The 20,053-nt window shown below is 60.1% G+C and overlaps 2 protein-coding genes across 5 annotated transcripts in view; one reads left to right on the forward strand and one right to left on the reverse strand.

Moving 5' to 3' along the window:
• LHPP (phospholysine phosphohistidine inorganic pyrophosphate phosphatase) overlaps positions 1-1,166 on the forward strand; it is a 120,390-nt gene extending 119,224 nt beyond the window's left edge. For both annotated transcript variants that reach the window (XM_032423086.1, XM_032423088.1), the window contains one exon: positions 438-1,166. In XM_032423086.1, the coding sequence (XP_032278977.1) occupies positions 438-534 (97 nt within the window). In that variant the 3' untranslated portion in view covers positions 535-1,166. The remainder of the gene's footprint in view (positions 1-437) is intronic.
• A 4,018-nt stretch (positions 1,167-5,184) lies between these two features.
• Positions 5,185-20,053, reverse strand: part of FAM53B (family with sequence similarity 53 member B) — a 117,926-nt gene continuing 103,057 nt past the window's right edge. For 2 of the 3 annotated variants that reach the window (XM_032423485.1, XM_032423486.1), the window contains exon 5: positions 8,969-9,337. In XM_032423485.1, coding sequence (XP_032279376.1) covers positions 8,969-9,337 — 369 coding nt within the window. Of the gene's footprint in view, positions 9,338-20,053 lie in introns of all 3 variants that reach the window. The other variant, XM_032423484.1, reaches the window with a different exon arrangement.

The following is a 20,053-nucleotide window of genomic DNA, read 5'->3' on the forward strand; positions in this document are numbered from 1 at the left end:
TAGCCCCGCAAATCTCACCCAGCCAGAGAGCTACTTTGCCAGGAGCACCCCCTCTATCGTGTGGGAGCAACCTCGGAGGACAGGGACCGGTCGGCATGTGGACCCCTGGGGTTTGCATGGGAAGGCACTCAGAGCAAGGCCAAGCTCATGGCCCTGCTGTCAGGAATGTGACCTTTCCACTGGCAGCAAGGACCCCTCTGTGGGGCCCTGAGCAGGCTTCGGGTGGAGAGGTGACCAGGTGGAGAGAACAGGAGGGGGGTGTGTGCGCCCTGACTGGGGGTGGCTGAGACGGGGAGTGGGGGGAGGGGGGCATCTGGTAACGGGGCGCGGAAGGATCTGGAGGCTTCCTGAGGGCCGGCCAGGCCTGTGCTAAGATGTGGGGAGAAAGAGGCTTCAGAGGGGTCACAGACAGTCTAACCTGTGGCCCTGCTCTCCAGGCCGAGTGACGAGCAGCATCCGGAAGTGAAGGCTGACGGGTACGTGGACAACCTGGCAGAGGCCGTGGACCTGCTGCTGCAGCATGCCATCAAGTGACGAGCCTTGTGGGGCGGCCCCCAGCCTCGCGCCTCCCCCCGCCCGCCCCGTGCCTGGGCCAGGTGCCCCTGCTTCCCCCCCAACTCCTGGGGAGTTGTGGCTCCCCGGATGGCCTGTCCCCCCGCCCCAGTGAAGTCTGAGGGTGGGACAGACCCCTGGGTGCCTCCGGGAACACCCTCCAGCCACCTGGCCCTGTGAACATCCCCGCTAACTGGACTGAGGGACCTTTACCCCCTGCCCCTCTATCACTCATTCTGTGCATTTGACGGAGGAACCTGGGGAAGGCGGGGGCTTCCTGCTCCGTCCATGCGGCCCTGGGGGCTGAGCCAGCCTCCCTGGGACTGCCCAGCAAGCCCCCGCCCGCCTCCTGGCCCCCACCCAGAGTCAGAGTGGCCACTGGGCACCCCCTCCCTCTCCTACCCCAAAAAGCACCTTGGAGCCCGAGGCTGGGGCAGCTCCCGGGGCACTGAAGACGGCTGTCCTTCAAAGCAAGAATTGTAACAGCGAGGGGCAAGGCTGCGGGCCCAGAGGGTGCTTCCGGGGCCCTAACTTGGTAGACTTGAGTGTGTCACGCCCCACGTCGGCAGGGGCAACTACTGTTAAATAAACTGCCCTGACCCGACTCGGCCTCTGACTCAGAGTTTGATGCCTGGGGTGGGAGAGGGAGGGGGTGTGCAGGCCCCAGCAGTGGCCCGGTGCTGCCACGCGCTTGAGCCATTGAGCAGCAGAGGGCCGGGGCCCCAGACACCCGAGCTGCCCCAGCCCCTCCGGGAGAACGGAGGCCCTGAGGGGACAGCGGGCTGCCCTCGGCCCCACCAGGGACAAGCAGGCCCGGGCGAATGCTGGCCGGCTCTCCCGGGCCGCCCTGCGGAGGGTGGTGGTGAGCCACAGGCTTCCAGAATTCACTCAGAGCCCAGGGTTTCAGGTTTCAGAATCAGTCAGCGGAACAGATCACTTGATTGCTCTGTTTCCCCTCAAATCAATCCAGAAGTCCCTGATGAGTCTTGGGCGACAACCGCACATGAAAGAAGCCCTGGGTCCTCCAAAACAGGGTTTCCACCAAGCGGAGGCAGGAGATAAAAGGCTGGACCCTGAGTCCCGCCCGACTTGCCCTGGCACCAGAGCCCCGGGCCCGGGGGGGCTGTGCTGTCCCCAGGCGGGCCGGCCACCATTAAATCAGGATTAAGAGGACCCAGTGGCCAAGTCTTTTCATCAGGAGGAGAGGCCACCGGCGGGGCTGGTGTCCGTGGCGGGCGGGGGAGGAGGGTGTGTGGCCTCTTGGCTGGGAAACAGGCACATCGCCGGCCCCTTGGATTCCCCTCGTCACAGCTTGTTAGGAGATCAGCGGGCCGCGGGGGGCTCAGCACGCCAGGGCTTGGAGGGAGCGTCAAGGGGACGGGCCTGCCACGTTCCGGTCAGGTTGTCTTGCGGGTCCTTGGTTTTCCTCTTTCTCTTTCACGGGCTGTCCCGGCTGGAGCTTGCGGCCCGGGCAGCGCCCCCACCGCCCAGAGGCAGCAGGCTCCTGTTGTCTGTCCACGGACCAGCTGCCTCGCAGGAGGGGGACAGGTGTCCGAGGGACAGCTCTGGGTGGGGGGCGGCGCAGACATCTGCTGGGTCTGGCCGGAAAACGTGCCGCCCCCGGGGCCATGGGTTCAGCAGAGTGGACATCCACACTCTCCCCGTTTTACAGACAAGGAAGTAGAGGTGTGGACAGAGGACCCGCCCACGGGCTGACAGCTGGTTAAGGGCAGAACTGAGACTCCGACCACGGTCTGACCCCACATCCCATGTCCTTTCTAGTCCCTCCTACAGTCCTTCCGGGGGGGGGGGGGTGGCCTGTGGTGGCCCGGTGGCCATGGCTTTCTTGGTGAGCCTGGCACACTGGCATGCCCCCTCTGGAGATGAAATGTTCTTGGGGACTGAGGTCCATTCAGCCCTAGCACGGGGGGCGCCCTCTACAAGCTTCAGCTGCCTTGACTGTAAAAGGGGGGCCTTGTTTCCTGAACAGGCATGCACAGAGCCCTGCGGGGGACCAGGCCACGCCAGGATGTCCTATCACCTGGCTGGGTCTGACGACCCGTCCTGCTGCCACTCTCCCTTTGCCCGGAAGGGAGAAGGGGGGCCTCCCTCCCTTCCAGGGTCCTTCTAGCTGCCCGCGGTCCACCTGCAGCCGACCCTCCTTCCCCAGGTGGGAGCAGTTCCCAAGCCACGGACTGACGGAGCCGTTGGCCGTGGGTGGGGCTGGAGTTCAGGGCCGCCAGGGGCCTAGTTACCTGTCTGCGGTTGGGAGATGCACCAGGCCTGCCGCTAAGAAATAGACCCTCCGAGCCCAGGGAACAGGCCAGGTTGGCTCCGTGGGCCCTTCCGGCAGAGCCCTGGAGTGAGTAGCGGCCTGGGCCCGGCCACGCTGCCCAGCAGGACGTCCCAGGCTCTGGCGGCCACCAGCCCAGCCACGTCTGGGAGGGGGAGGGACAGATGGGGTGCAGAGGGGAGGACAGTCTTGCAGGGTCTTCAACGGCTTCACCTACAGCCCCCAGACCTTCCAACGCAAGCGTCCACATGGTACCGGCCTGGGGCTGCATATGCCACCGGTGAAAACCCGATTCCACCTGGGTTAATCATGCAGCAAGAGAGTTTATGTCTCACCTCATTGCCAAGTCCAGGGCTGGCTGGATCCGGATCCCAAGGAATTCCCAGGTGACCCTGAGGCAGGGCAATGGCAGCCCCACCCAAACTTCCCCGAGAGAGGAAGGAGGCAGCGTGGCACCGGGAGGACAGATGAACGTGACCGGAGGCTGGGAGCCGGGCCCGGAGTCCGAGCCTCAACACCAGGCACGCACGCCCGTCACGGGCCCCGGGCGACTTCAGTGCTCCTCTCCTCCTCCAGGTCGGGGGCGGGGAATAAGGCCCCTCCAAAGGCCTGGGCCTTCCTGCGGGGCCAACTCTGCCCCTCCCGGGTGGATAGGGGCGCAGAGGTGGGGACAGAGGGCGGACACACGTGCCTGCCTCCTGGGGGCTCGTGGCGCCACCTCCCACCTCGGCGTGATTATCCCGAGGGCGTCCCTTCCTCTCTCAAAAGTTCCCCATTTAGATGGTAAATATATTGGTATAAAAAGAAACCAAAAGTCACTCAGAGTCTGACCTCTGTTACTGCTGAGGGGCATTTCCTTTCGGCCTTCTTTCCAGGAGGAATGTTTTTAACACTCTCTGGACCGTCCAAGTCCGCTGTGGTGCTGGAGGTTTGGGGCACGGACTCTCGTGTAAGCCCCGCAGGTGTTCCAACCTGCCCACGGCCGCAGAAGCCGCTCGGTCAGCGCGCTGCCTACCATCGGGTGCAGGCGTGGGCCGGCCCGGCGCCGGGGTCCGCAGACCCGCGGCCGGACCTGTCAGACGGCAGAGGCCGCGTGCCGCCCCGCAGGCCGGGCGCCAGTGCCCAGGGCAGAGTCCTGCTTTCGAGCAAATCTGTAGGCACAGCGGCTCGGGGGGCAGTGTCCTTCCCCTGCCACTGGGGGAGGCACAGGGTGGGCAGCGGGGTGGCCATGGCTGGGCCCAGGCCGAGCTGGAGGCTGGGGCCCAGCCGGGGACCGCCGCTGAGGGGGGCTGGACGTCTGTCTAGGGCCGCTTGCGCGGGGAACAGGAGGCAGAGTCCCCGGGTCCCTGGGCCTTGGCCGTGCAAGGATGCCTAGGGAGGGGCTGAGGGGCTCCCCACCCCCCCAGGATTCAGCCACAGCAGCCTTGCGTCACCTGGGGCGTGAATTCGGTGTTCTGCACCATCCTGGAACGGGGGCTGCTGAAAAGAAACCCAACGCACAAGAAGCGTCCAAACACAGTGCTTTGGGGCCTCATGCCCGGAGGGGCATCCTCAGCACCTAGTGGATGTTCGAGGCGAAAACTCTGTGGTCCGACTTTGTGAGCAAAACGTTGGGCTAGAAATTTAAACAAGCCTCTCAAGCCTGTCCTCAAGGCTGCAAATGTCCTGACTCTCCGGAGCTTGGTTAGCCAGGCGGCGGTGATCTGGAGGGCCAGGCCCAGGGACCGTGTGCCCCGGAGCCCACTGTGGGTCCGGCTGGGAGCACGGGCCCCCCCGGCCCCGGGCGGGAGCAGTGCAAGTGGGAGCCACGCTGCCCTGGTGGGGGACGCGCCTAGCCGGGAGGGGGGTGGGCTGCAGGGCGCCAGGCCGGGCCTTCCGTGGGGCACACAGCGCTGCGGAGGGCCCCGCCGGTGACTCGTGCAGGCTCTGCGGACGGCGGACTCCTCTACCACGCCTGACTCGGAGGTCACACGTAGCAGGCGTCTCCGCTCTGCCGTCCGGGGGTCCCTGGCTCCCGGCTGGAGGAAGGGGCTGGGCCCCTCCACCTGCAGACACGCACCCGTGTGCGCACACGCATCGCTCTGGGGGCCGGGCGGCTCGGACCGTGCTCTAGAAGGGCTCCCCCGTGACCAGCCCTCCTGCTCACAGTGGCTCGCTCCACCTCCCGCCTCCGAGCCTCAGGACAGCTCTGAGATGTCTGCCCGCCCCGTCTTACAGACCCGACCCCAAGGCTCGGAGGGGACAGAAGGGCCCGGACTCTGCCCCCTGCCAACCCAGAGCTACTGCTCCCATGGACGGAGCGGGGGAGCCGACAGACCACACAGCAGGCTCCCAGAGGCTGGGTACTGAACCAGGAAGCTTTATTTACACCAGTAAGAGTAACAAGCAAATTCCTGAGAGACTAGAGCGGCTCTGGTGCAGGACAGTCATGGCCCGCGCGGGAGGCCAGGCAGCCGCGGGCGGAGGGGGCGGCGCGGGCCCAACGCGACTCGCTCCGGCCGCCTCACTTCCTGCAGCCCCCGCGTCAGCCCACGCGCTGTCCCCGAGCCCGGGACATCTCCCCCACGCACTGAAAACACAACTTGTTTGCCAAAGAGACTATGCTAGAAGATCAGACTATCCTACCTAGGCTACGGGATCTCTGCTGTGGTCTGGGTGGGGGGTTTTCATGATCTTTTCTCTTCTTTTCTCTTTAAAGATGAGGCCATGTTTTCTCTGACTGGAGCCAATGGGAGGGGTGTGACCAACTGCGCGGATGTGGCAAGATGCGGCGTCACTACCTTTGGGGGGGGCAGAGCGGCCGGCCGAGCCCCGGCCCTGGGGCACTGCTCACACCCAGGGCCCAGGCCCGAAGCGGTCATCGTTCGGGGAACGGCCCCAAGGCCACGGACAGCACGTGACTCTAAGCTCACGGGCAGACATGGAGGCTCAGGCCGGGCCCTCGGCAGAGCGCCCAGGGCTGGGTCTGAAATACCACGGAAGCTCGCTCAGAGCGGCGGTGCCCCGAACGCCCCCCCCGGCCCCCCCGCCCCCGGGCAGCCTCAGCCGGAGCAGGGAGCTCGCACACCACCCCTGCACTAGGAGACCCATCTGAACATTTGGGTTTGTTTCCTTTTCAGTGTGGACCTTTCCTTTATTTAAATTCTCTTTGCGCGTACGAATTCACAAAACTTTCCTGCTACAAACATTTTGATGACAAGTAAGGCTTTCCAAGAATGAAAATCTATGGATGATCGGCACAAGCGCCCCCGTGGCCCGGATGTTGTGTCTGCCCGCGGGCCCCGCACCGGGCCCGGCCTCCACCGCGAGTAAGGCAAGAGGGTTTGTGGTAAACGGTGAGGCTACGGCCCTGACCCCGGCCCCGCCCGGCCCCGCGGGCAGACAGCGGCTCCGGTCAGTCCTGCGGCCATAGAACATGCTCCTTCTGGAATAGGTAGGGATGCGCGCGACAGGGACTCTCCTCCCCACCCCGCTCTCCTGGAGCCACGACTCTGCGTTTGTCCTTCAGGGTCGCAGGCAGGCAGGCGGCTTGGTTCAGCCCTCCCTCCTGGCTCGGAACATCCTGGGTCTCCCTTCAGAGGCAGGAGCTCCCGGGCATCCCCTAGGAGGGGCAGGGCCTGGACGACGGTGGGGCTCCTGCACGGTGAGCCTGCCAGCCCGCCCACGGCCGCACGGGGACAGTCACGCGCGGTCAGAGGGAGCCCCTGGGTGAGCCTCCCTCCAAGAGCCTCCAGACCAGAAGTCCTGGTGTCAGCAGGGCGGAGCACGGATATGCCTCCCTGGACGGTGGGGTGGCACCTGCCACATGGGGTCGGCGCTCTCCAATCAAAGGTGAACATGAAACGACCGAAGGGCATTTCTTTCTCTGAGCAGAAGGGACAATGGCCATCCTCTTCCCCCACTGCTGCTGCTGGGGGCTTGGGCTAGGAGCTTCAGTGGGAGTGAGGACAGCAAAGAGGGGCCTGAGGATGCTGGAGGGCCAAACTCTGCCTTGGGCTGGGGTACCTTCTGCCCGAAAGTGCCCTGGGACTGGGTTTGTGGGTCGATGGGACCAGCTTGGGAGGCGGCAGGAAGACTTGGCCTTCCTTGCCACCAGGCCTGAGAAGGGGGGAGATTGCCGGGCAGGGTCTGAAGGCAGGTCACCTGCCCCATAGCCCTGTGACACACACCCACTACCGTGTGCCTCCCCAGGTGACTCTGAGGAGAGGCTGCTGGGGGTCACCGCTTAGGCCCCTCTGGCTCAGCTCTCGGTCCCTCTCTGTGGCCTGGACCAGGAGATGGGGCCCCGCCTCTCCTTCCACAGGAAGGACTGCTTTAGAGGCCACTGTGGCCACTCTTGGTGTGGGCTGGGTGCCAGGACTGCCCACCCCAGGCTTTCTGAAGACACGAGGCACCAGTGTGTGCTCCAAATTCATAATGCTGCCAGACGTCACCCAACAACGACCCCAGCCTCCTCCGGGTCTGTTCTAAGAAGACATGTCCTCCATGACCCATTGTGTGGGGATCAGGCAAGATGGCAGGTCTACCCAGAGCCACCAGCTCCCTGCTTTGTCTCTCCAGGGCCCTGAGGGGACGTGCCTTTGGTGGGAGCCACGGAAGGGTAACTGGTTCCGGCCCCAGGACCTGCCATGTGCCCACACAACCACGATGCTATCCGACCTGAGGCTTTGAACATAATCTGGGAGGGCCATGGAGTTGAGATTTTCTCTACAAGCATCTGATGGTTGATTTTTAAGAAACACCACCCTATAAATCAGAACTTGAGCACCACGCTTTTGATCGGGTAAAACAGTGAAGGTGTAAGTAGAGTTTCCCAAACAGGGTCCTTCTTTTGGGGAAAGAGGGTGAGAACCATTCGTACTTACGCTGTGGAAGAGAGGCGTTCGCTGTCCACAAAAAATGAGCAAAAGCAAAGAGACTACGAACGTGCCTTTGTTACGTGTCAGCAAACTCAAGAGAACACACCAGTTATTTTTAGCCCCACGGGGAAAGGACCCAATTGCTACTGTCTGCCGAAGACGCCAAGTTCGCTACAAGCCAGACTCCAAGAGAGCAGAGCCCGTGTGGGGTGTCTGCCAGTCGGGCTTCCTGAGAGCGAAACCTCAGGGGGTCGGGAGGGGCGTTGGTGGGGGGGGCGGGGAGTCCGCAGGGGTGCAAGGAGCTGGGGACGCAGCGGTAGGCACCCTGCTCCCCCGGCTGACCAGCAGGGGTGCTCGTCTGGAGGTGGACGGTACACGCAGATTAAAGCCCGCAGTCCCACCGACCAGCGCGAATGTGCTTAGAATACTGCGGGGCCTTGCGGGCCCCCCCGAGCAGCCAACAGACCTCCTCCACCCCCGAAATGTGCACAGGGCCTGGGTGCATGTACCTGCTCACAGCTCCTGCCTCCTGAGGGCATTTTCAAGAGGTTGCCTGTTACTGGTGACCTCTCCCCACTCACCGGAATCAAGCTAATCACTCAGTGACAGGTTCGCCAGAGAATGGCCACCATGTGCCAACCCTGCCCAAGCGGCAAGTAGTTCTGTCTTTTCGGCCAACAGATCCACCCACGTCTACCCAACGCAGACGCCCCTAACGAGCAGCCCAAGCTGTTCCCCAGGCCCCCAGAGTTCCGACATGGAGAGCCCCCGGCACCCCAGGGCCTCTGTATCCCGCACTTGGAATTAAGGCCAAACGGTTCTGATGTTACTACAGAGGAAAGCGTCTCCCGAACCTTCCCAAGCCTGAAGCAGGGAGACCTGGGAGAGAAGGCACGGAATACAACGGAGTGAAAGAAGCTGTGGGGCCGACCCCCCGAAATGAACCTGAGCAGGAGGCCGGGTGGACCTGAGCACAAGCCCGCCCCCAGCAGCCCCGCTGGCAGTCGCGCGCCGGGCAGCAGGCCCTGTGGGACCCCAGCGAGGCACCCAGCGGAGGGGGTGGCCGGCCAGCAACAGGGGGAAGGGGCCCAGACCGGGAAGCTGCTGTCGGGCTCCGGGGGCGCGATGGCCGCGGCCGCCGTGCGGGGGAGGGGCGGGCGGGCAGGCGGGCCAGCCTCTCCGGGGGCCACTGCGCTCGCTCGCCGGCACCCACCGCCCCCAGGGAGCGCAAGTCAGGCCCGGGACGGGGGCTCCCCACCGCCCCTCAATTGTTCTCTATCTGTTCGATGTCCAACTCGCCGTCCAGGGAGCAGGGGCTGTTGCCGGCTGCCCCGCGGTCCCGCCAGGCCGAGGCCGGCCCCCAACTCCTGGCACAGCCCTCGGCCAGGGCGCAGCCGCCCGACTCCTCACAGCACTGCTCCTCCTTGCAGGCCAGCTGGTCGTCGAAGGCCGGGGGCAGAGGCTCGGGGACCGGGGTCCCCGCGGGGGTCCTGCCCCCCAGGCTGGAGGCCGAGGCCGAGAGCAAGGCGGTCCAGGACCTGGTGCTGCTGACGTGGAGGGCGAAGGGACTGTGCGGGCTGCAGTCCTCCATCCCCGCGCTCAGGCAGCTGAGGCTGCTGAAGGTCTGACAGTTCTGTGGGGAGACAGACACACCGGTCACTGAGGGTCCCATGCCCGTCCCGAACCCAAGGGCCGCACGCCGCAGACGGCTGGCTGCAGCCCCTGGGGCTATGTGGCGATGGGTCCGCTGGGCAGGGGCAGCCCACCGGAGCCCGGCCTCCTCCATCATCTGGGCAAGAAGAGGGGCCATCGGCAGGTCGGCAGGAAGAAATCTGCCCCAGTCAATGAACACTGGGTTAACAGACGCAAAATCCAGTGACCCACAAATTAGGAAAGGGCCCGAGCTTGGCGCCGCCCGGTCGAAGGGAAGCTGCGGTAGGAAGGCCGGGCTCCGAACCCTGCGCAGACCACCCTTCTAAGCGGTGGGCTGACAGAAACGCACCACCTCCCTTCAGCGGGCAATTTCGCTTCTAGAATTTCCATCTACAGAAAACACTTCAGGATGCATGCAAAAAATCAGCAAAATGACGACTCCTTGTCATACTGTTGAGTTGAAATGAAGCACAGGTAATCCGAATCCCCCATGGTAACAGTTCCATAAAGCATGTCTTTTCAGACAAGGGGAGGCGAAGGCTCTGCGGCCTTAGAAAGAACACTGCCGGAGTGAATTTCCAGACCGAAGGGAAACCTCATCAGGCTGCAGAGCTGCACAGAGGGGTCTAAGGCCCACCGACCCCCTCACCATGACCGGGAGTGGGAGATGGGGCCAGGAGGGTAGCGCTGACATCCCAGCCATCCAGAGAGCTGCTTCCCATGTGAGCCTGAGCCCCGCCTGGAGACACCGATTCTCTAGTGAGGGTCAGGCCCCTGTGCCCTCAACAGGCACTCGGTGGTGGATGTCGCAGCTCTGCAGGTGGGAGGCTGGGCTCACCAGCTGGGGCCTCAGGCAGACCCCTCAGTCACCCTGGCCTCGGCTGCCTCACCTGTTAAGAGGCAAATAACGGTCCCTACCTTTCTGTAGGGCTCTTTGAGGGCCCAGTGGGAAATGGTGGCTGCCCACCAAGTGCTGCCTCTGTGTGGGGCCAGCCTGGGGAAGGAGGCAGCCGGGGGCCTCCCTGAGTGGCAGGCGCAGCTCATACAGGACCCAAGCGTGCTTGGGGACACCCGTTCTAGAGAGGGGGCAGGCCCAGCACTGTGCACAAATGGCTTAGGTTAAACGCCTGCTTTCACAACAGAGCAAAAATCGGGACAGAAGGTTGTGACGGCTAGGGGTGCCCACAGCCTCGCCCTGGGGACCCCCCCACAGGACCAGCAGCAATGCCGTCCCTTTCAAAGGGGACCCGAGGGGAGAGATGTGCTGGAGGACAGAAGAGAGGCCTTTGGGCTCCGGCTGCTTCCCCGCAAGCAGACAGCACGCACGGGGGAGCGGGGCGGGGACCTGGAGTGCCGAGGTCACAGGCCCGTCCCGAGGGCCCTGGTCCTTTCGCAGGCTGCGGTGTTCACAGGTCACTCTGAAATAAAGATGACCACCAGCTGTCACGGCAAACAGGCTGCTGAAACAGGCTCAGCAAACGGAGAAGAAAAGCCGCTCTCTCTGGACGAAGGTGGCTATGCCGTCGTGTGCACGCTCATTGTTCCTGAACGCTCCAGAGCAAACTGGTCTCATGGGTTTGCTTTTCTTGGAATCTTTTGATTAACTGAGAAAGGTGAAGGCTGGGGGGCTGGCCGGCTCTGGGAGAGAGCACTAGGATTGAAGAGAGAAGGGCCGGGCCACCGATGAGACCTGCGAGGCTGGCCCAGGCCTGGCGGAAGCCCAGGTCATGGCCCCGGCAGCCTGGCGGCCCTCCAGTCCCCCGGTCCGGGGCCACCGTGGGGTTCAGCAAGGCCTCCGTCCGCACAGTACACATTCCGTTCCCCACCACAGTGGAGGGCTGGAGGCGGCTCCCAGATCAGAACACGACCTGACTCTTGGCAGGTAGAGGCCCCAGACGCCCCCAATGGGAGGGTCTCTGGGGCCCCTTCTGCCTCCCAGCCACTCTCTTATCCTGCCTAGACCTGAGCCAGGACGTGAGAAGGTGGGCGGATGGCCTTGCCTGGACAGGGTCGTCAACCCTCCACCTCAGCCTGTGTCCCCGGCTGCCCTGGGCAGGAAGTGTCGTGGAGCCCTGGTGCCCGGGGAGCCCGATCCGGCACCCCCACGCGGCTGAGCAGTCAGCCTCTTCGCCCTAGAGGAGCTGTGGTCTGCCGTGAGTGGCGACACGAGTCCTGTTATAAAATAATAATGTCCATCGCTTCTCGGCCTTTTGGCTAAGATCAAGTATAAAATAATAATGTCCAATGTAAGCCAGATGTGCTACGAAGGGGTCACAGGGAATGCCCCTGGGGATCAGCCACGACTGTTCACCCCGGGGTGCGGGACCCCCGCCGCGAGCTCTAACACGCCAACAGTGGGAAGCGCGGTACAAAGCTGAGCGGGAACCGCTCCCGAGCCTGCATTCCCCTTCCCCGGCTGCTCAGACGGCCCCACCCAGACCGACCTCGGGGGTTAAAGGAGCAGGTGGGTGGGGGTGGAGGGCTGTGTCTGGGCACTAATCATGTTAAACATTAGCCACACCGGCAGCAGGACGCTGGGGACCCCAGTTTGCTGGGACCCTCCTCCTTTTGCCTGAGGTATTCCCTGAAGAGAGCTGAGGTCAGACAGGCTATCCCAGACCTGGACTCTGCCACCAGTGAGTACCAAGGCTTCAGACAAGACCCTCTAAGCTATGGACCTCAGCCCACCTGCCAAATAAGGGGTGGCCCCAGGTGCAGCTGTCTGGAATAACTGGGTCCTTTCTGCTTTGCAGCAGGACAAGAAGCTGCCAGGTCTGGTTGGTGAATGTTGTCACAAGCAGACCCCAGGCTGTCACTGAACCCCACCCCCCCCAGAAGTCCTCAAAGGCACCTGCTCCTTGACTGCAAAGCCAATGTCACCTTGAAAACTTTGTTGACTCAAAACTCAGCCGTTTCAGCCAGAGGAAAAACCAAGACCAGCCTGCTGAATGCCCCAGCTGGTGGCAAGCCCCACCTGCCAGGGAGGAATGTGACCGACACAATGGGGCAGTGTGTGTCCCGCCCAGACTCCATCCCCTGGTGAGCCTACCCCGAGCCGACACCCAGGGCCTAGGGCTACCCGGTGCCCACCACGCCCTGGGGACAGGGTCCTGCCTAGCCTCTCCTGGCAGCTCACCCTCCCCAGAAGCCCAGCTCCCGCAGAACACTGCTCGGGCCTGCTGGAGGCCCGGAAGCCTGCGTGCCCTCAAAAATGTCTGGGGAAAGCTGCTAACGAGTTCAAAGCACCATGTGAACACATCATTCCATGGTGAAATGGTTGCTCCAGGACAAACAGTCCCCCACCCCAAACTCTGCTCTCCTGAGGCCCAGCCCTGGCCCAGGGATGGGCCACCCACTTGGGCACAGGCCCGCTCAGGTAACCAAGATCAGAAGGAGCCATCGTTGTGGCCTCAGGCTAGTGGCTGAAAACATTGTTCAGCACCCCAGTCCTAGAGTCTGGGGTGACTTCCAAAAGGAGCCCCTAAATGTCAAGATGTTCCCATCAGACCCGCCAGACCTCAGCTCTAGCCAGCACATTCCAGCCCACCCCAACCGTACCCCCGGGCTTTCCCAGTCAGGAGCAACAAGCCCCCCTTCCACATTCCTACATCCTCCTGGGTGGGAGGCCCTTGGCCCAGCCCTGGGGACAGAGACAAAAGTCCTCACCTTCCGCAGTGCACCCCCAGAAGAAGTCTGTGTGGTCCTCCTTGAGGACGGAGGCCCATCAGACCCTGAGCAGCGACAGCACCTCAAGAGCCAGGCCCAGCTCCCTTCTCTATGCCCAGTCTCCCCCACCCACACTGAAGGGTCCAGGAAGGTCACAGTCCCTCCAGATGGAGGCACCTGTGCCTGGGGCTGCAAGCTAAAAAAATACCCCCCTCCCCCGGAAACTCAAGTTAACTCAATAGACCCTCAGCCCCATCTTGCTGCACGTGCCAACTTGGGCCCACAAGCTCCTGCCCTCCTCTAGTGTTATTGCTCTGAGGTCAGCCCGGAGAAGCACAAGGGAGGGAATCCAGAATCGTCTACTAGCTGAATTGCACCACAGGCTTAATCAATGAAGACACAGAGCATAAAGCTGGGGGTAGGGAAACAACACACTTGCCCCGAGAAGAGCTCGGGGATGCCAGAGTCCCCCTGGAGGAAGGGGTGGAGGCAGCCCACAGACAAGGACAAGGGTCCCCTTTCTCCTGACTGTCCTACCCTAAAGGGGGCAGGCTGTTCTCGTTCCCGTCTCCCTGGGCACCCACCCCCCCACCCCCATGCCCTGAACCTAGCACGTGTGGTGGAGCAGCTCGGGAGGGAGCTTCTGGAGTTGGAGGAACTGGGCCCACGTCGGACTCCTCCACGGCTGACTTTCCAGAACAGCAATGCAGGTCCTGGCCAGAGGCGGACTGCTGAGTCCCGCAGGAGCCCGGCAGCCGGGAGCCAGCCATCTGCTGTTTGCTGGGGCCCCTCTCCTTGGACGTCCTGCGTCCTGAGCATGGTGCCCCCACAGAGCTGCCCTTAGCATCGAACTGAGACAAGACATGCCCCTCCACCCCCGAGGCACACCCCTTCCCAGACAAGAGCTGTGGCAGAGCCCTCCACTCCGGCTTTGGCCGCTGGTCTTCTAGACAAGCACACTTGGCTTTTCCTCCATTGAAGGCTGTCCCCGCTCTTTTCCATCCAACTTTACAAATCTCTTCATGTTACACATTTTGAGGGAGCTACCTGCAGTACAAAGTTGGGCATAAAGAAGCCCAACTCACAAGTCAGGACGGTCAGACCCGGTACCGTCCTGGCCTGAGCTGCCTGGAGCCTTGCAGCTGCTCTGCTGGAAGTCGCTGGGCCCAGGGCTCTGGCCAGGCAGAGGCATTTCCTCCCCAAACACTGTGACGAGAACAGAACTCTCCAAGTATCAAGAGAACACCAGGCCATGAGAATGGCTAGCGGCCTGGAAATTTTCTAAGTCTCATTTATGCTGGAAGTTGGCACAGAAACAACCAAGAAGAGAAGACATGAGGTTTCCTGGGGTGGGTCTTATTTTTTGTTGTTGGTTTTTTTTTAGTATCTCAGAGAAGAGAGAAAGGTCCCAACACACGCTGGGCCGAACGCGAATCCCTCTCTGGCAAATGTGAATTTGCGTGAAGGCCAGCTCTCTCCGAGGAAGCCCCTGGGGCCCGAGGAGTCAGGTGCGGGGGCTGCTTCTCCCAAGGCCGCCCTGGGTCAGCGCTGTGGGGGGTCGTGGGGACAGGCCGGGGCTGGAGATGGCGGCCGCCAGGGGGCTCGGCCCTGTACGGGCTGGCCCCCGCTCTGGGCACCTCGTCACCATGCCCCTGCCACAGCCCAGCCCCACTTCCTGCACGGGACGGGTCAGCTGTCCGCCCAGGCCTGGGTCAACCCAGCCCACTTCTGTGCAATGCTTACCTTTGGACTCCACGAGAGGCAGCCTTTTTGAGCCTGGACTGTTTCTCCACCCACGGGAACAAGGGAAACCCAGATAGGCCCTGAAAAGGGGAGCCTCTGGGGCCCAGTGAGCCCTGCTGATTGGCACTGGCTACCCGGGGCTCTCCTCCAGATCACAGGTTCTAGAACCAAACAGCCCAGAGGGCCAGGGACTATCTTTGGGGCATAATGATGGCCCTGGGCAGTTACTAGGATGTCCCTGGCTTCCTGGGCCACCGCTTCCTCAACTTACTTCTGCGGAGTCCACAGTTTGCTGAGCACCTCTCTACCTGACCATCCGAAACCCAGCTTTGCCTCGCCCCCTCTGAAAGCCATCCGCGAGCCTGTGTGCACCGTGCCTAGCCCTGAGCAAGTCCTGGCCCTCCACCCCACTGCCTGGCCTGGGCACCGGCTCACAATAGGTGCTCAGGGCAGCCTTGGGGGATGAGAAGGAAGGACCCACCTGGTTCGCCCCACTAGCTTGGCTGGTGTGCCCGTGCAGCCCGGAGGTCCCCAGGGTACGGGCAAGAACAGGCCTTGGTGGCCCAGAGCCCGGCAAGCCCTGTGAATGGTGCCTCTCCCCTCCTCCACCAGGCCACACTGCGACAGACATGGTTTCTGCACCGGGCCCCCAGGGGGGCAGATGGCCTGCCTGGACACAGAAGGTGTGGAAGCCAATGCGAAAGGGCCTTCCAGCACTCAGGCAATCAGAAAACAAACATTCTGTTTCTGCGGCGTGCATCCCAGCCAGCACACACTCAGGACAGGACTTGTGAAACCACCTCGCTCTCGGGTTGGGGTAAGGAGAATTCCTTGCCTAACAAAAGTCCAGGGACCTTTCCAAAGCACACAAGGGCTCTGGCAGGGGGCCAAGGTTTAACAGGCTGCTGGGATGCACGAGGTGTTGGGGGACGGCTTCTACAGCAACAGGATTGGGGGGCATGGAAGGGGGGCCCTCGGAGGGCATGGTGGGCATGGTTTCTGTCCAGCTGCCTGGAGCTGGGTGCTCTGAGGGCCACATCGGGGCACAGGGAGCCAGGACTACAGAATATCGGGGCCCTTGCAACTCCGTGTCTCTGTTCCAAATAGTGGCTTCCAGAGAAAGAGGATCCTTTTTGGAAAAATGAGTAAATTGTAAACCAGTTTAACAACTGTATTTGCAGACTGGCAGACTGAGGTCAAGACCAGGGATGAGACTTGCCCCCATTTGCACGGCTAGTTGATGTGCAACCAGACCTCTGACTTCCAGGCTGCGCTCAGGAGAACATCTGATCCTCAGGCAGGACGGTGACCCAGAAAGGGCTAGACAAGCCCGGGCTGGAATCCCAGCTCCCGTGTGCCCTCTGCGGGACCTTGGCAAATCATTAAACTTCTCAGTCTCAGTTTCTCATTTGTACCAGGAGGCTAAGAAGAGCCCCAAAGTCATAGCATTGTTTGGAGAACTGACTGCAATGAGAGCACCAAGGAGGCCAACGAAGGTGCTTGGCAAACCTGAGCTCCTCCCGCCCTCCCCCCTTCACCCCCCGCCACACTGTGCTCAGGCCCAGCGGGTGTGCCCAGGGCACTCTGGGGACACAGCACTGCACAGCGAAGGCGTCAGGGGGCTCAGCTTTTGGAACAGAATCTATACTACGGGTGGTCAAATCCAACTGCCCTTTTTTTTTTTTAATTTTTATTTATTTGAGGGAGAGAGAGAGTGTGAGAGAGAGCACGAGAGCAGGGTGGGGGCAGAGGGAGAAGCAGACTCCCCATGGAGCAGGGAGCCTGATGCAGGACTTGATCCCAGGACTCTGGGATCATGACCTGAGCCGAAGGCAGACGCTTAACCGACTGAGCCACCCAGGCGCCCCCCAACTGCCCTTTTTAATCCAAACCTGCTTTCAGGAGCAAGAAGACACGGCAGTGACACAAAAGGTAAAATCTCTAGGAACAGAAACAGAAAAACTGGCAAAAATCATACGAAGAAAACCATCAAGAACATAAACGCAGGCTTGAACAAAACAGAATAACACAGTGTGTTGCAGACAGGAAGACTCAACCTCAAAAATTCTGTAAATTCTCCCCAAGTGAATTCCTAAGCTGAATACTATCCCAATCTAAAATATCAACGGCAGCCCCCCCCCCATCTTCAAACAAAGTGATTCTCAAGTTTTTTTTTTTTAAAGATTTTATTTATTTATTTGAGAGAGAGAGAATGAGAGACAGAGAGCCTGAGAGGGAGGAGAGTCAGAGGGAGAAGCAGACGCCCCGCCGAGCAGGGAGCCCGATGCGGGACTCGATCCCGGGACTCCAGGATCATGACCTGAGCCAAAGGCAGTCGCTTAACCAACTGAGCCACCCAGGCGCCCGATTCTCAAGTTTTTAATGGGAAATAAACAGGAGAGATTAATCAGGAAAACTGTATGGAACAGTGAGGAGAGAGTCTCTACCAGATGCTAAGACATACAAGAAAGCCTTAATAACTAAGTACCCTACCACGTGAGGACACAGAGACTAAGAGACCCAGCTCAGTACACCGTGCAGGTGGAATCTCAAAGCACAAAGCAAAAGATGGAATTCTCGTCGCTGGTGTTGAGATAAATGGGGGGCCATTAACAAAGAAAAAAGAAAAGTGGGCTCCACACTCATGCCATATACACGATAAAGTCCATCCACACGGACCAAAGATTGCAATATGAGCCCTAGAAACACGGGAGAATCCCTTTATAATCTTGGGATAAAGGGGCCTCTCTAAAGCTCAACATCTAGACCCATAAAATAATAAATTTGATAAAAACACACACAGGTCAAAAAAATGCCACAAGCACTGGAGGGAATGTAAAATTGTACAGTCACTTTGGAAAACAGTCTGGCAGTTTCTCAAAATGTGAAACACAGAGTTACCATGCAACCCAGCAATTCCACCCCTAGGCACACACCCAAGAGAAACAAAGACATGTCCACACAGAAACGTGTGCACGGGTGTTCACAGTGACATCGGTCATCTTGTCCCCAAAGTGGAAACACCTGCACTGTCCACCAACCAGTGAACAGATCAGTAAGACGCAGTCTGTATGGACGACGGAATACTATCCAGCCACAGAAGGGAGAAGCCCTGACACCTGCTGCCACAGAAGGGACCTTGGAAACACCAAGCTGAGTGAAGAAGCCACGCAGAAGACCACGTGCCGCACGATTCCAGTTACACAGAAAGTCCAAAACGGGCGACTTTCAGTCCAGAGTGTCAAATACAGGTTGCCCAAGGTTGGGGGCGGCTGAGGGTGATGGGAACTGACTGGGGGATACAGGGCTTCTTTTGGGGGTGATGAAGTGTTTTAAGATGGGTTGCAGTGACCCACTGGCACACTGATGGGAATACAGAAATTCAGGAATATATCAAAACCACTAAACTTGTACACTTTAATTTTTTTTAAGATTTTATTTTTAATTTATTTTTTAAACGCATTTTTAATCTCTACACCCAACATGGGGCTCTAACTCACACCCCTGAGATCAAGAGTCACATGCCAGATGCCCCTGAACTTGTACACTTTAAATGAGTGAAGTGTACAGCATGTGAATTGTATCTCAATAAAGCTGCTAAAGAATGGCAAAAGCAAAGTCAAAGACAAAGAACAAATCAGAGATCAAGATCTGTAACTCATATCATAGGCAAAAACTAATCTCCCTAATACACCATTAAGAAGAAAAAGACCAATAACTCAACTTTTTTAGAAGGACGAATGAACACAGCTCAGGACATCCGAACAGCTTTCGAAAAGATGAAGAACAGAGGCTCGACTGCTAACAGAAAGGCGAACTGACACAGAGAGACCATATGTCACCCATCCACTTGGCAAAACCCGAGTGTGACCAGTGTGTGTCGGTGGGGACACGGGCCACCTGCAGAACCCATGAGGGTGGGCGGCTCCTACAACGTCACCTGGGCCACATCCTCAAGGCGACACACACATGCAACCTGTGGCCCAGCACCCTCCTAGTGGAGTGCATCCCCCAGAGGATCCAAGAGCCCTGCAGCTCACCGCTGAACACGCCTGCTCAGGCTCGGGGGCCTGGCAGGGGGGCCTGGGAAAGACAGGCCACATCGACAGGGCGGAACACCTTGCAGCTCGTTTCTGACATGGAAACACCTCCAGGATCTGTCATTTAAGAGAGTAAAGTGCAGAAAAGTAGATACAGCAGTTATCTTTTGTGTAAGAGAGGAGAATAAAATAAGAAAATTCTTATTTGCTTCTATTTACACAAAGGAGTTCTAGAAGGATCACAAGAAACAAAGTAGCAATTAACCTGAAGGCAAGACATTCCACTATTATTTTAATTTTTGAACACGTGAAGGTACTATCAAAAATTACAGTATGTATGCGTGTGCGTGTGTGTTTATTTTAAGAGGAGGATACACACTAAGTTAGAAATTAAGAGAAGGATGATCCACAGGCCAAAATCTTATTCAAATGGTCACTTCCCTTTTCAAAAAAAGGAGGTCCCCCCCATCTCTCTATTAAATCATTTTGATGTTTCTCCATCAAATTTCTTTTTGACTTTCCTTCTTTCCTTATTGGCAGGAACGAGGCTTGTACATTTTTGAAAATTGCACTTTGCACAACCGTGCAGGAAAAAAAAAAGCCCCTACCAGCCCTGAGTTCCTACACTTAATAATCACCAAATTAAATCTGAGGTTCATACAAGAACCGGATGTGAAAACATCAGGAAGTGCCAGCCCCGAACTGGCGAGTGGGCCACACACGTGCCAGACATCTGCGTGCGGGCAGGCAGCGCACGGGCGTGCTCACCGGGCTGGTGGGCGCTTTCACGGAACACCGCTGGGTGGGGGGGGGATCCCTGGAAAACGTCTCACCGCCGCAGGGGTGCACGTGGCTCCCTGCCCCCCCGCCCAGCAGAGGCTGGTCTGGGGCTTCCTGCTCCATGGGGGAGCGCGGCCAGGGTTGGTGGGCAACCCCAAGGTGGGGCTGGGGGCTGCTGTGTGCCCCAAACCCTGGCTCTCCCGGAACAAGGCCCGTCTCTCGGATGCCGCCGACCCTGTGCAGTTGGGCCTGTGTCAGCCACTCGAGCAGCTGCCCAGCCCTGCCCGCAGGGGGCACTAGGAGGAGGCTGCGTGTTTGCCAGGAGGGGGTGGGGAGGAATGGCCCCTCGTGCCTGCGACAGCCCCGGCACCGAGTGAGGGGACCTGAGGACATTTGGGCCAGGCGTCCACGATCGTGGTGTGTGCGCTGGAGCCCCCCGTTTCCAGCTGCCATCATGTTTCTACATC

The sequence above is a fragment of the Phoca vitulina genome, unplaced genomic scaffold, assembly GCF_004348235.1.
Source record: "Phoca vitulina isolate PV1807 unplaced genomic scaffold, GSC_HSeal_1.0 scaffold28, whole genome shotgun sequence".
Classification (NCBI taxonomy): Eukaryota; Metazoa; Chordata; class Mammalia; order Carnivora; family Phocidae; genus Phoca; species Phoca vitulina.